This window comes from Leptodactylus fuscus, chromosome 2 (assembly GCF_031893055.1).
Source record: "Leptodactylus fuscus isolate aLepFus1 chromosome 2, aLepFus1.hap2, whole genome shotgun sequence".
NCBI lineage: Eukaryota > Metazoa > Chordata > Amphibia > Anura > Leptodactylidae > Leptodactylus > Leptodactylus fuscus.
The window spans coordinates 167,367,105-167,381,711 of NC_134266.1; the positions used below are offsets into that span (position 1 = coordinate 167,367,105).

General features: G+C 37.7%; 1 protein-coding gene across 12 annotated transcripts in view; it reads left to right on the forward strand.

Moving 5' to 3' along the window:
• Positions 1-14,607, forward strand: part of DMD (dystrophin) — a 1,873,751-nt gene that overhangs the window by 868,964 nt on the left and 990,180 nt on the right. For all 12 annotated transcript variants that reach the window (XM_075265063.1, XM_075265067.1, XM_075265060.1 and 9 more), the window contains 2 exons: positions 9,591-9,761; positions 13,602-13,781. In XM_075265063.1, the coding sequence (XP_075121164.1) occupies positions 9,591-9,761; positions 13,602-13,781 (351 nt within the window). The remainder of the gene's footprint in view (positions 1-9,590; positions 9,762-13,601; positions 13,782-14,607) is intronic.

Here is a 14,607-nt window from a genome sequence, read left to right on the forward strand (position 1 = left end):
GAGCCACCATGTTGCCCCACATGCTGTGCTGTTTTGTCCATATATTTTAATGTAATCTTTGACAGATGTTCCTTACAGATCGTCTAATGCAGATGTGAACAAAGCCTAATGTGACTAATAGATAAAACTAGAACAAAGTCCTACTTGGTCCTGTCCACTACAGCATTTTTTAGCATATTATCTGTTATGCACAGGATTCAAAGCAGAATCATACAGAGCCCTGGCAACTCTTTATTATGGCGGTGTATGCTGTAAGCACTTTATAGGCACTTTGTGTGATACTGAAGTGTTGTATGATGTTTGTATGATGTTATATGGCTGGGTTATTCTTCCTTAGTTGCAATGCTTCTAGGATAGAATGGTTGTAATACATCTGTAACTAACACATCATCTGATTCACTATTTGTTATGTTAAACATTGCTACATCTGCACATCTATCTATATGTAAAATGATATCTAAATCTCTGCTTGAAGTTAATCCATTTTTTCTCCCTCAGAGCGTGCTAGATGATTGTCCATATAATTGAAAAACCTTAGATTTTCACAACTTTGGTCAGATTTTTTTTGTCTAGGATTTAATTTTTTCATTTTTATTACACCGGAAGTGATTATTGGTCCGTACAACTAGAAAACATAACCTAATTATAATGCATATTTCAGCCATCTTTGATATAGAAAGGTTGTTCATGTTATGTAGTGTTTGACTTTTAGCATGAATATACAGTAAATCTACCCCATGGCACGGACAAGAATAGCTTACTTTCATCAAAACGCATAACCCACCTGAGTTGCCTAACATTAGACTGAAAGATATGAAGATGTTGGAACTATGTAAATTCTTACCATTTGTATTAATAAGTTGAATATTGCTACCTACAGATGTAGCAGAGCTAAGTCTGTTATCAGAATTTCTCTTTTGCGTATTATCATATAATACAAGTCGTATAGAAATGAATCAACGTTACATAAAAAGTCAGCTTAGCTCCACTGCTTTGACAAGCTCAACTCTGCTATGTTCGTAAGTAGGTAGCAATAACCTTATTCGACAGAATATCCTCTTTAAGCTTTAAGTAGGTGTCCATTATGATTACTGTTCTTCCCAACAATACAAATAAAATATTTTTGCTGCGGTCATATGTCAGTCTTGTACACATAGATAAAAATGTAAACATGTTGCACTTATCAAGTATGGATACAGCCTAGCAGAAGTAATGCAGATTGTTAAAATTCCAGAATGTGCGTCTGATTAAAATGTTGCTTCAGGCTTGCCAGCAGGGTGTTTGTCCATTACCACTTCTACCTACACTATCCTCAGTCTATTGCACATAAGATTCAGAAATGTCACAGCATACATTATTTTAATCTGTTTCATTGCCGACTGCAGGACTCCCTGTGAATTTAGTATTAGTGTTAAGTCATTTTTATCTGAAACCAACAAAGGTCTTTTTCATGCTATGTGCCCTCATAGAGGAGTATTGTGCTATAAATTGAGAAACCTTCCAGGTTGGAGACTATACGCTAATTTAGATGACTAGGGAGTAATTCTTAATTAAGTTTCCAAATTGCCTCAACCTTTTTTTATTTAATGCCAATTGAAGTAAGACACGTTCTTTAATTTTTAGAATATTATGTGCAAGAAAAAAAAACTCACCGAGATGCTTGATGCTCTACATATTAAAATTAAGAATTGCTATACAAAAGGGATAGTTACCTGGCATTCAGGTGAGGCAGGGACACACTGAGTGAAATCACTGAAGGATAGCCATCGCAAATTTGCTGGTGGCTAATCTGCAGGGATTTACAGTTGTACCAGAGTGGATAAAATGTAAGCAAATCCAATCCACATATTTAATTTAAAAAAAGCATAAGTGAAATTACTTGTGGATTAATACCATGGAGTTCTGCAGAGAAATCTGCATGTGAGCCACACGAGAAAATCACAAAGGCAGCATTTTTTTCTGTGGTCATACCCTAAAGGGGTAAATATTTATGAGCTACCTTTAGAACGGTTCATCAATATCCTATTAGCAAGGACCCAACACAATGAACCCCCACTGATCAGTCATTTGGCTCAGCTGCACTTCATAAGCATCTAATGTCACGTTGATCAGTCACATTGCCTTATTATAGCTCTTTCCCATACAAATGAATGAGACAGAGCTGTAATACAAAGCACGGGCACTATAAAATGAATGATACTATAAGCAGTGAGTGGGCAGCAGTGAAAGGGCAGCAGTGCTCGCCTGAACAATTTAGCTTCTTTGAAATAGCAGATTGCTGTAGTTCCAAATATTGGACCCCCTGATCTGATATTTGTGAAGTAAAGTATCTGAGAATTACAGTATCCTAAAGATAGGTTATCAATATCAGGGTTAGAAAACCTCTTTAGGCTAGGGTCGCACGTGGCATAAATGCAGCGTTTTATAGTCTAGTGAATCCCATTCACACCTCGTGAAAAAATATTTGCTACGGATACCATACGGAAACCATTGCACTTTTGGAAATTGTAGCATGTCAATTATACCTATGGAAACTCCATTTGTTTCTCTATAGGTATAATGGAAAGAGAAAGTCTACAAAGGAAACCTATTTGGACTCTATGTGAAAAGTGTCGTGGAAAAAATGCAAAGCGTTTCCGCCACGGTTTTTCCTGCAGCACTTTTTTTTTTTTTTTGGTGCAGCCCGCTACTTGGGGCATCTCAGCCCTTCAGCCAGGCTGTATGCAGTGTCTGCTTTTCACTTCCTATATTTCTCTCCCCCTCCTCCTTCCTGCTGAAAAGGGCAAACAACACTTCTGCAGGTCAGATAATCTGCAGATTCTAGTACAGAATGGACTCAGTGTTATTTGTGTGTTTACTTAGAGAGATTACAGACCAGGCTTTATCAGCAAACTGCAATTATCCGAAGCCAGCAAGAGCGGTGAGTAAGTGACGTCACTTGTCCTATCTCCCAGGTCCATGGTTATAGCAACACAGTGTAAACAATGAGAGGCATAAATTCACATACCAGGCAAACAAAGCAGAATTTCTAAAGCAATATATTTAGAAAAAGTCTTCAATATGCATAAGCTACCAGTATAGATAGGATCCTTGAGATGGGACAACCCCTTTAAGGCTACACTCAGATTTCACATATAATTCAAATTATGTGCAACAGCTTTACAAGTAACTGTCACATGGCTCAGAGCCCATTCAGATTGAGTTTCAATTGAGTTCAATAATGATATCCCTATGTGGACATCTGTGTGCTGCAGCCACTGCCCATAACATGACCTGGCAACACCAACAAAGCAAAAAAATCATTACTGGAGTAATTGACTAATATGTTGTCACAATTTTGCACAGTTGTATTCTCATGATACTGACCTACAGTATCTGTGAACAACAGTATCCTAAGAATAGGTTAGAAAACCCTTTAGGCTAAGGCCCACTTAGCGGCTGCAGCGAAAAGCGATATGGGAAAACCCACGCTGGCAATGCATCACAGTTTTTCCTGCAGTGGTTTTCACAGAAAGCCTGCAGAGGTTTCCTCTGTGGACTTTCTGCTTCCATTGTACCTATAGGAAAACCACAGGTGTTTCCATAGGTATAACTGACATGCTGCAATTTCCAAGAGGTATTTTTCCATAAGAACCCACTGAGTGTCCACTTAGTTCAATGTCTGTAGTGCAAGTCCAAGTCTGACAAACTGCAAATGGACCCTTGAAATGAATAGGGCCGTATGTACTTCAGTATCTTCATGCATATCCCAAGTCCTCAGTTCATTGTCCTACACCAGAATAGGACATTTGAATGTCCAGACCCAGGACTGCACACTGAGATTTTGGACCTTACATACACTGTGGTTTCCAAAGACACCATAGATTAAAAAATTGTCTATATAATTGTGGCCTTACAGTATATGTATCTTTTATACAACTTTTTCACCCTGTATATTGATGTACTTGTTGCATAACACTAAATACAAATCTTATGAAAGTTTATTGTATACAATAACTACTTCATCTGGAGTAGGTTCCAGATGATGTTGTTTCTACAGAAAAACTTGTACAATTGTATACTTAGTGAGTATCTTTAAATTTCTATTCTTCTTTTACCCCCAAACCCTCTACAGATAACTTATATCTACTGTAGATGTCAAACCTGGTGATTTGATGCTTTTATCTGCATAGATGAACAAATATAAACAAATATATGTTTCCTACATTAGTATTGGCATAATTTTCTAATTATATTTTCAGTATTAGCTTGCAATAATTCAAGGGGTTTTTCTACTAAACAAGTTATCCCCTATCCTAACTTACAGATCAGTGGGGATCCAACTTTTCAGACCCCCACTGATCATGAGAATGAGGGGCCAAAACCAAGAGGAAAGTGAATTTTCAGCAATAGATCTTTGGTCAGTAGTACAGTAATACAGCAATCCAGCATGAACATTCTGAGTTCAGAGCCTCACTAAAGTACAAATAATAGCAGGCAACTGGACGAGCAGGAAAACAATATATCACTCCTTAGCTACTAATTAGATCAGCATATCAAAGCTCTGAAAACTGCAGAAGCTTCCTATTTGGGCATGGTAACCTTAAGGCAACAGCAGCTAGGTATATAGCATACTGAACTTTCTAACACTGATCTCTAATGTGATTTAAATTCTCCAATTTCTTGTGAAACCAATTCATGTTATGTGCAGCCAAGATGTACAGATTGAACAATGCTTAACTTCACACTTGACTCAGTTAAACATGCTATTGCAGCAAACCTTAAATTGACACACGCCATACCATACACATCAATGGATGTCCCATTGCCTTGAAATTTTTTTTTTTTTTTTTTTTTTTAGAAATATGCCCTTGAAGCTTAACTGCAGTGGGTCATGTCAGAGTGTCTGAGGTCTCTGTATTTAGGTTTCAAATCCAGAATCTTTGGCACACCCCTATGCACTTGGGTCATCATTTGCATATTTCTACAAAAGCTGTGGTTACATTCAGCTTAATGTCCCTTACCATTCACTATGGCTGCTTTTGAGATCTGGGATTTGCTGGAATCATTCTGAAACTGATCTAGTATGACTGTCATGGATCCATTATAAATAGCATCACTGCAGTCACTTTGTACTTCAGTTTATTGTGTGTGAGTTATCCAAAGAGTACAGAAATCCTTCTTCACAGTGATGTTTCATTATATCTCTGAAGGAATCATGAATATACATCTGTCATCATGAAGACACTTTCTACAAAAAAGTTCTGATGCCTTTCACAACCTACAATCTAATGCAGCTGCCTCACTTTGTTTTAGCAGAGCCACACAAAGGCTACAAATAGACTGAGACTTTTTGTAACTAGACATTTTAATCATAACATCTATGAGCAATTTTCAGGCAATTTCCAAATTATTCTATGAAGGAGAAAAGTAGCTCGTACTGTTTAAAATTTCGCTTAAAATCCTATCAAGTAGTGAATACATTACTAGTGAGCATGAAAGCAGCCCAGTATTACAGAATTTAGATTCCAAGCAACTCAATGAGCTTTCTACCTCCCTAACGGATGCTCATTTGGTAAGATTTCATCATCAGCAAAACTTTCTATTTTATCTTTGAGTACCAAAGGATTAAGAGACAGTCAGAGGAGGAAAGTTAGTGACTACCAATATAAATATGACACCACCAATTATGATATAATATTTCCTACACAACAACACCCACTATACTCTATGGTTACCCATGTACAAATGAATGATGACACATGGATATAGTGTAGCAATAAATTGGTCACCTTTGACATCAATGGATGAGTAGGCGCCTCCGATACTGTATTCTGGATTTTATCTTTATAAGATAAAAATATATGCAAGTTATACAGCACAGTTCTGAACCTAGATTTATTGTTACCATTAATCCACACAGCAATTCAAGACACAAAGTACATATAGGAAATCCATTAGTAGCATTCATTGACCCTAGCCTAAAGAATCAATAGATAGATTAAGTCAACTTTGATTTCTTGCCATTGTGTTAGCTGCATACATTTTGTATGTATGTTAGCTAAAGCATGAGTAAACTATTGAAATGAATAGGAGCTACCCTCTGTCTTCAATACCCCTTTCATTGTTTCCCTGTATCATTACAAATGAACGGGTATAAAATAGGAGTGCATACAGCACAAAAGCAAGAATGATAGCCAAGCAGCGACTGTTACAAAAATATCTGTGCTGTAGATGGCAGCCTTTCAATTCTTCTACACCAAGACTTCATGGTGAGATGCAGAATCTATTTTAGTTTTCTGGGAATTAAAGAGCAATGTTTATCTTAGCAAAATGCAACAGCAGAATCCAGTCTAATTGTAGAAATAAATAAATGATACACAAATGTTGCACATTTTGAACTTAGAACTTCGACTTTGTAATTGCCTTCAATAAAACTACAGTCCCTTTGGAGAGATTTTAGAAAATAGCATTTGTTATAGATATATACAATATGCAATGCTAATGCAAAGATTATAATAACCCATTATTTTCAATTAGCTCTTCTTCTTTTAACATTGCCGGGTAAATTACACACATGACTTGTATTTTATTTTAATTTGCTAAATGGATAATTTGTTATTTAACTTACATTTTTAAGTCTCAGGATTTTTAAAGTAGAGCTAATACAATAGGCTACATTAATAAGAGTCATTTTACTACAGGTTTTCACTGGCAATCTGTTTCTGGTGTACACCAAATTCCTGAACATTTTGTATGGGCATATAGGAACACAAAATGTGTACTGCACTAAAATAATTTTACCTTAGTGCAGGGATCTGATGATCAGGGCCACACAGAAAAAAAATGAAGTTGCATGAATTTAAAATTTGATACAATTCAAAATTATTGTTAGTAAATTTGTTATTTGACTGCCAAAATAACAATACTATATTGCTATAATAATACCGCTAGGTTTAAACTTACTGGAAATTTGCAAGTCTCCTTACATAGTATAGTATAATGCCCCTATGGAAATATTGTGACTTATATACAGTTTGCTGCCCTATAAAATTATAGTTCCCCCATAGACATTGCGTTTAGACTGTATACAATCTGTTTACACTGTCCAACACAATTGCAGCATTAAGGGGCGTCAGCAAGCTCCACCTTTGGCCTGCTCTCTGGTTATATACAAAGCTGAATAGTGTTACATAAATTTATCTGTCCCTGCACTGATGTACCAGTGTTGAAATGTATAAATCCTGACGACATGACAATAACCTAATATATTCCACATTATTGGCATGAATATCCCTATTACTCTTTAAAAATTTGTACTTCAGCAGCTAAAGAGTGTATTTGAAAGTGATTATTCAGCTGTTTAGGATGGGACATAGTTTTTTTTTTTTTTTTAATGAGTTGGATTCCCATTAATGAGGCCCCCACAGATCAGCTGTTTCCTAGTATCGGAACTTTGTGTGCTAAAGCTCATTCACAATATGTTTAATAGTGCTAGCAGAAAAAGGAACCCATTGAAGTCAATGGGAGGCTTTTTTTCAGCGCTGAAATTCCACACCAAATTTCTCACCATTTTGCTTTGTGTGAATGCACCATTAGAGGGGTTTTCTGGGACTTTTAAATTGGTGACCTATTCTTAGAATAGGTAATCAATCTGTAAGATCCAACATCCAGGATCCCAGTGAATCAGCTGATTGTGGCAGCAACACTTCCTGAACACCACTTCTTCTTTACAAGCCATGTTATGAACTTGACATCACATGGCCTAATCGCAGCTCAGTCCCAATCAAGTAAATGGTTTGAGCTATGATACATACCAATGTCCTGTACTGTGCTTGATAATTACTGAAGATTATACAAATACTGAAGCCTCTTCATACCCCTGCCGGTGTTTAATTGATAACCTATCCTGAGGAAAACACATTTTTAAAAAATTTGGTTCTATTTTGTCTCCTTATACAATTAAGGGGGCGTTCACACTATTGTTGATGACCGTCAGCAGTGACCGTGGCTATTGTCCAAGATTTTAGCAAAGGACACTAGCTGAACCGTAGAAATTTCCATTCATTTCAAGATGGGATTTTATCTTTTGTCTGTTATTGACCGTTTATATCAAAGTCTGTTTTTTTTTCCAGCGAACAAAAATATCCTACATGCAGGACTTTTCTGTCCTTTAGAAAAAAACAAACAGCGAGTGTCCATTATTTTTTTTTAACATTGAAATCTATAGCCAATGGACTTATAACGGACAGAAACTGACAGTCATCAGTTAGTGTCCATTTGTGTCCGTTATGATAGGTGTCCATTTTTTTTTTTTTTTTGAACAGACACCTTCATAATGGAATTTAATAGTAGTGTGAATCCTGCCTAATAAAAATAAATAAGGATACTTTTCTCTGTGTCCAAGACCTCAGCCATATTTCCCGGTGGAGATCCAAGGGTCATGCATTGAGATAGTCAAGACCTATAAGTACCTAGGTGTGCTTATCAATAATAAACTAGACTGGTCTGATCACCTGGAGGCGCTGCACAGAAAGGGCCACAGCAGACTCTACTTGCTCAGGAGGCTGAGGGCCTTTGGAGTCCAGGGGCCACTTCTTAGGGCCTTTTTCAACTCTGTGGTTGCTTCAGCCATCTTTTTTGGTGTGGCCTGCTGGGGGAGCAATATATCTACCAGGGACATAAATAGACTTGACAGGCTGATCAGAAGGGCCAGCTCTGTCCTGGGGAGCCCCCTGGACCCAGTACAGGTAGTGGGTGACTGTGGTGACCTCCATGCGGGAGAATAAATCCCACCCCATGTATGAGACCTTGACGGCACTTCGCAGCACTGTAAGTGACCGACTGCTTCACCCCAAGTGTGAGAAGGAGCGCTATCGGAGATCCTTCCTCCTAACCGCGGTCAGGCTACATAATCTATATCTGACCAAGGGAAGATCACTATGCTCAGAGAGCTAAATGATCATGAAGTCTTGTTTATTTCTTTTCTTCCTTAGCTTCAAAAGAATCACTGTGTTTTTATTGGATCTTCAGTTTAGATAAGCTTTCTTACCCTACACTCACCTGATGTTTGTGTGGTTATTACATCTTCAGTTTTAGGAGAGGAGGTGAAAAAGCTATAAGTACTGTACAAGATGGCTGCAGGAGCATGAAGGAAATCCTGTAAATCATCAGAGGCCAGATCATTGCATGATGATGATAATAATAATAATTTCTAGATTTAATGTTTCTTTAATATAGTCATCAAACTTCTCAAGGACTTTTAATATTTTTTATAATGTTAAAAATATGGATAGTGCTAAAATTAGTCAATGCCTTGAAAGGAAGACTGGATTATTTCTCTGAGGTGAGTTTTGTTTTGTTTCTTCTGGAACAAATAAATAGATTACAGACAGGTTGTAATTGAGGAACATTTGTCTTTTTTCAATCAATGTAGCTATTAATATGTCAAAAACATCCCAATTCTTTTCTTTCTATTGGACATTATTTTGACAGTTAATTAAAAGTGATCATTGTCAACAAGACATCTCAGCACTGATGGTGGTATTTATACGTGTAAGCCGAGTATATGCATTTTACATGCTATTTCTATTTTTTTTTTTTTTAATAAGGTAACTGAAGGAAAGCAGGTGCTAGAGAAATGCTTGAAACTCTCAAGAAAGCTGCGGAAGGAGATGACTAATTTGACTGAATGGTTGGCCACAATAGACACTGAAGTAACAAAGAGATCATCTGAAGAGGGTATGCCAACTAACTTAGAAGAAGAGATTGCCTGGAGCAAGGTGAGTATAATAGGAATGCCAATTGGCAAGTAAGCTCTACAGATTTACAAGGAATTTGTAAAGATTTCAATAACATCATAGGTTCATTTGTATAGTGAGAGAATTGGAATAAAATAGATAGTTAAAATTTACTTCACTGCATCTATGTTTAGAGGTTCCCTTCTAGTTATTGAAGTCTAAAGGCCCCTTCACACAGAGTATATGCTCACTGATTGTGAACTTGTAAACACATTCCGAATCAGCGGCGTTAAAACAGATCCCATTGCTTTCTATGGGAGCCGGCATACGAGCGCTCCCCATAGAAATGAATGGGCTGCTTTTTTCCCTATTGCTTTCAATGTGATACGCACAATCTGTTTTAACACCGATGATTCGGAACATGTAAGGGCCAGTTCACATGGCATTTACGGGCGCACATTCTGGCATGTATACATGTGTCAGAATGTGAGCGCTCAAAACAGATCCCATTCATTTCAATGGGTCGTTACGGGCGTATAATACGTGTAATTTTGCGGCCCTTACACGTTCATAATCAACAAGCATATACTCCGTGTGAAGGGGCCCTAAGAAATGTATTTGGAGAGGAGTTTTGCGGAGACAATATCTATATTTATGTGGTCTTAATTATCACATTGTTAGTGCAAGGAAATAACTTATAGGCTGGCTATAATCTTTAGATATTTGTCAGCTGCCATTACTTCTGACCCTAAAATATCCCCTTCCCCATAGGCCGAGAATACACAAGACTAAGGCCCCATATTGCAGAAATGCTGTGTTTTTAGCTGCTGCAGAAAAAGACACCTTGTTTTACAGTAACAAAATAGTGAATGTGATTCTGGCTAATCCCATCCTCACATTGCAGAAAAAGACAGCTGCAGAAAAGCTAATTTTCATTAAATGCATGAAAAATGCAGCATGTTTATTAGCTTTGGAAAAACTCAGTGGACTTTCTTTGAAAAGTGCTGTGGGAAAAACTGCAATGCATTTCTGCCGCGTTTTTTCCCCCCGCAGTGCTTTATTGCAGAGGACTTCTACATGGGGCCTTTGACTTAAACAGGAAAAGAGGAGTAAGCAACAGCCAGACAATTCTGATGGCAGCTTATATTCCAGAGAATAAAAAGATCCTTTATTCTCTCAACTTCTATTGTTGGGGGATAAGTGGTTTGTCTGACATTATTCTAAAGCGTATAGCCAGTTTTAGGGAGTGAGTTGATATTGTTTATGTAATCTAGATGTAGATTATTAATGGATTAGTTTTCATAATTTAAAGAGATTATATAATTAAAATGACATTTTTTGTCCCTGACATGTAGGAATAGCCTTAAGAAAGGCTATTCTTCTCCTACCTTTAGATGTCTTCTCCGCGCCGCCGTTCGGTAGAAATCTGGGTTTTCTTCAGTATGCAAATTAGTTTTTCACAGCACTGGGGGCAGTCCCCAGCACTGAAACAGTACCGGGACATCCCCAATGCTGCGAGAGAAATCTCCAGCGCTGCCTCTATCTTCTTCTGGAACACCCTCTCCCTGTTTTCTCTTTGGTCCTGGGTTTCTTTCTTCTAGGCCTCTGGCAGAGCAGACTGCGCATGCCCACAGGCCACAATAAAATGGCTGCTTATACCAGCTTACTGTGCAAGCAGCCACAAGAAAATGACCACTTACAAAACTTGTGGTGTAAGAGGCCACTATTCTTGTGGCCACAGGCACACGCAATCTGCTCTGCCCGAAGCCTAAAAGATTGAAACCCAGGACGGAAGAAGACACAGGGAGAGGGCGTTCCAGAAGAAGATAGAGGCGGTGCTGGAGATTTCCCTCGCTCCTGTTTGAGCGCTGGGGACCGCCCTCAGTGCTGCAAGAGAACTAATTTGCATAACGAAGAAAACTGGGATTTCTACCAAACGGCTGCACGGAGAATACATCTAAAAGTAGGAGAAGAATAGCCTTTCTTAAAGGGGTTAGCCACTTTTAGACCAATATTGACAAACAGATGTACAATAAAAAGATATACAATTTTCCAATATACTTTCTGTATCAATTCCTCACGGTTTTCTAGATTTCGGCTTGCTGTCGTTCATTCTGCTACTTCTAGAGGATAAAACTCTGACAATGGTCATGTGATTTACAGTCCATGGTCATGTGATGAGCACACAGGTGCACAGCTGATTACCAGGCAGATGTTTGATTACTGTGCTGTGATTATAACGAGCAGCACCTGTGTGCTCATCACATGACCATGGACCGTAAATCACATGACCATGGTCAGTGTTAAATAGGTTGAATTTAGTAGCGCACAATAAGGAACAGAAGACTGTCAAAATTATTTTCAAACTGGAAACAAAAAAACGAAAAAACAAAGGTCGGCAAGAATTAATTCTTCCTAAAACACCACAAAATGCAGCAGATTCTAATGACCAGATTTTGACGTTTAGTTATCCCTAGTAGGTGACGCCTCATTCCTGCTCAATATTTTTTCTCATTTTTGCTTGCTTTTATGCTAGTCTATATAAAACATCAGTCTCCCTAAATCTTTAATTATACCAGGATCTTATCTACATGTGTAGAGGACAAATGTCACATTTGAAGGAACAAACTGCATATTTTGCCAGATCTAATATATTACAGCCAGTATGCCAATCACAGTAAACAACAGTGGCATTTGATTGTACTATACAGTCATGTTTTAATTCACTCAAAATGGCAATGTTACCTATTTCAAACCTGGATGTTTTTTTAAGGCAAGTGATTGATTTATCTAGCAAACTGATGCATTTTAATGCTTATTTTTTATTTACATGCTTTTTAATCTCCTTTTAGACATATTTATTTTAACTGAACTGAGTTTAAAACATCTAAAGCTTTAAAATGATGAATAAACTGTGTACAGTATAAATATCATTGCTATTATGCAACCTTAATGCCAATTGCCTGAGGGGGACATAAGCAGACATTAGTGTTATAAATAACATATATTAGATGGGGGACCTGGTACAGGTGTTACATTGATGCCAGGAGCTTTGTATCAGAGAATACAGAAACTGCCTTTGAGCTGCCTGAACTTGTATGACAACAGATAAGAGGAATTTGTATGTATGGGCCACTGGCACACTACAGTTTTATTCAGTTTCAATAGGGACCATTGGAACAGCTGATCGATGGAATCACTGTGTACATTTGTGTCCTCTAAGAGGACTCCTCTTCAACAAATACAGGTATATAACTGCTATTGAATACTTATTCAGATGTGTTCTTACTAGTGTTTCCTTCACCTAAAGAAAAAAAATTGGCAACCTAAAATTAACCAAAATACGGTCCTTGGTTGTTGCCACCTTTCACTCATCTTCTGAATGCAAAGCCATATACTTGTTGAAATACCATATATATGTTTACCTACCTCTTCATAGAAGCACAGCTTTAAAAACTGAAATATGCAGAGAGGAAGACTTATGAATAGTGAATGGATATATACAGCTATTAACATACACAAATATAACATTAAAAACAGCATAGTAGTATATCAAAGTACAATTACAATGTTGGAATGGGTCATAAGACCTGCCCTTTAGTCATTTTGGTCCTGTGTAAGAGTACTCTGGATAAATGTTTCAACACAAGACTACGGCTATGGTGAATAAAGAAAGGTAAGCAGATTATTCTAAGGAAACATAATAGATACCTAGTTGATAAAGACAGTAAGTGTTGTGTAATGACAATAGTATTAAAAAATGATTAAAAATGGAGCACAAAACATGTACAAATATTCATAAACACAGAAGAGACACAGTTTATCTGCTACTGTATATGTCTATTCAATAGCAATGTCATGAACTTGTTTCTATTCTGACAGACAACACAAAAAGAGATGGAAAAACGACAGCAACAACTGAAGAATATCCGGGATTTAGGAGATTCCCTAAAAGCTGTTCTAGGAGAAAAAGACAGTCTTGTGGATGATAAACTCAGTCTACTAAATAGCAATTGGCTGGCAGTAACATCAAGGGCTGAAGAATGGTTCCGCCTCCTGATAGTAATTGATTCAATTTTTTATTATTATTACTTTCATTGTAATTTGACCTACATAATGATTTCTTATTGTTTTTAAAGCTTCTCTAAATCTATTGACAATCCATGTTTGCTAGTATTGTATTCTCACTTACATAAGCATGTGTATACTATAATACACTTTGTAGGATAACTCGTAGAGAACCTCAGGAACAGAATGGAGTGTTGGACACTCTATCTATATTTGTAGAATTAAATCTCATACCGTAATTAAAAAGGATACAAATGACTTCTGTCTCTACTACTGATGTGTCGAAATCAATGACCGCAGTTAACTGTAATATAATGCAGGTGTGTTAACAAAATGACTGAGAACCACAGAATTTTACCCTCTGAATTCATTACATTTGCCTCATAATTAGTGTTGAGGAGTAGTATTCGATTGAACACCTCGCCGGCATAGGAATGCGTGTAATCGGCCGAACACCAAGGGGTTAAACGCTTCGAATATGCGAGGAGTAGTATTCGATCGAATACTACTTGCTCAACGTTACTCATTGGCTTAAAGAGGACCTTTCATCACTGGGGGCACATGCGGTTTTATATAACGCTAGAAAGCCGACCGTGCGCTGAACGCCCTTCCTCACAGCAGCGCCTATAGTGCTGTACTGTTTGAGCGGAGAGGAACACCCCTGACCCCCAGTACTCATCTATGGATGAGTACTGTGAGGAGAGGGAGGAGGCGTTCCTCCCCGCTCTCACAGTACAGCGTTATAGGTGCCGTACTGTGAGGAATGGCGATCCTGACTGACTGTCAGGAATGCCCTTCTGAATTCAGTGCACTATTGGCT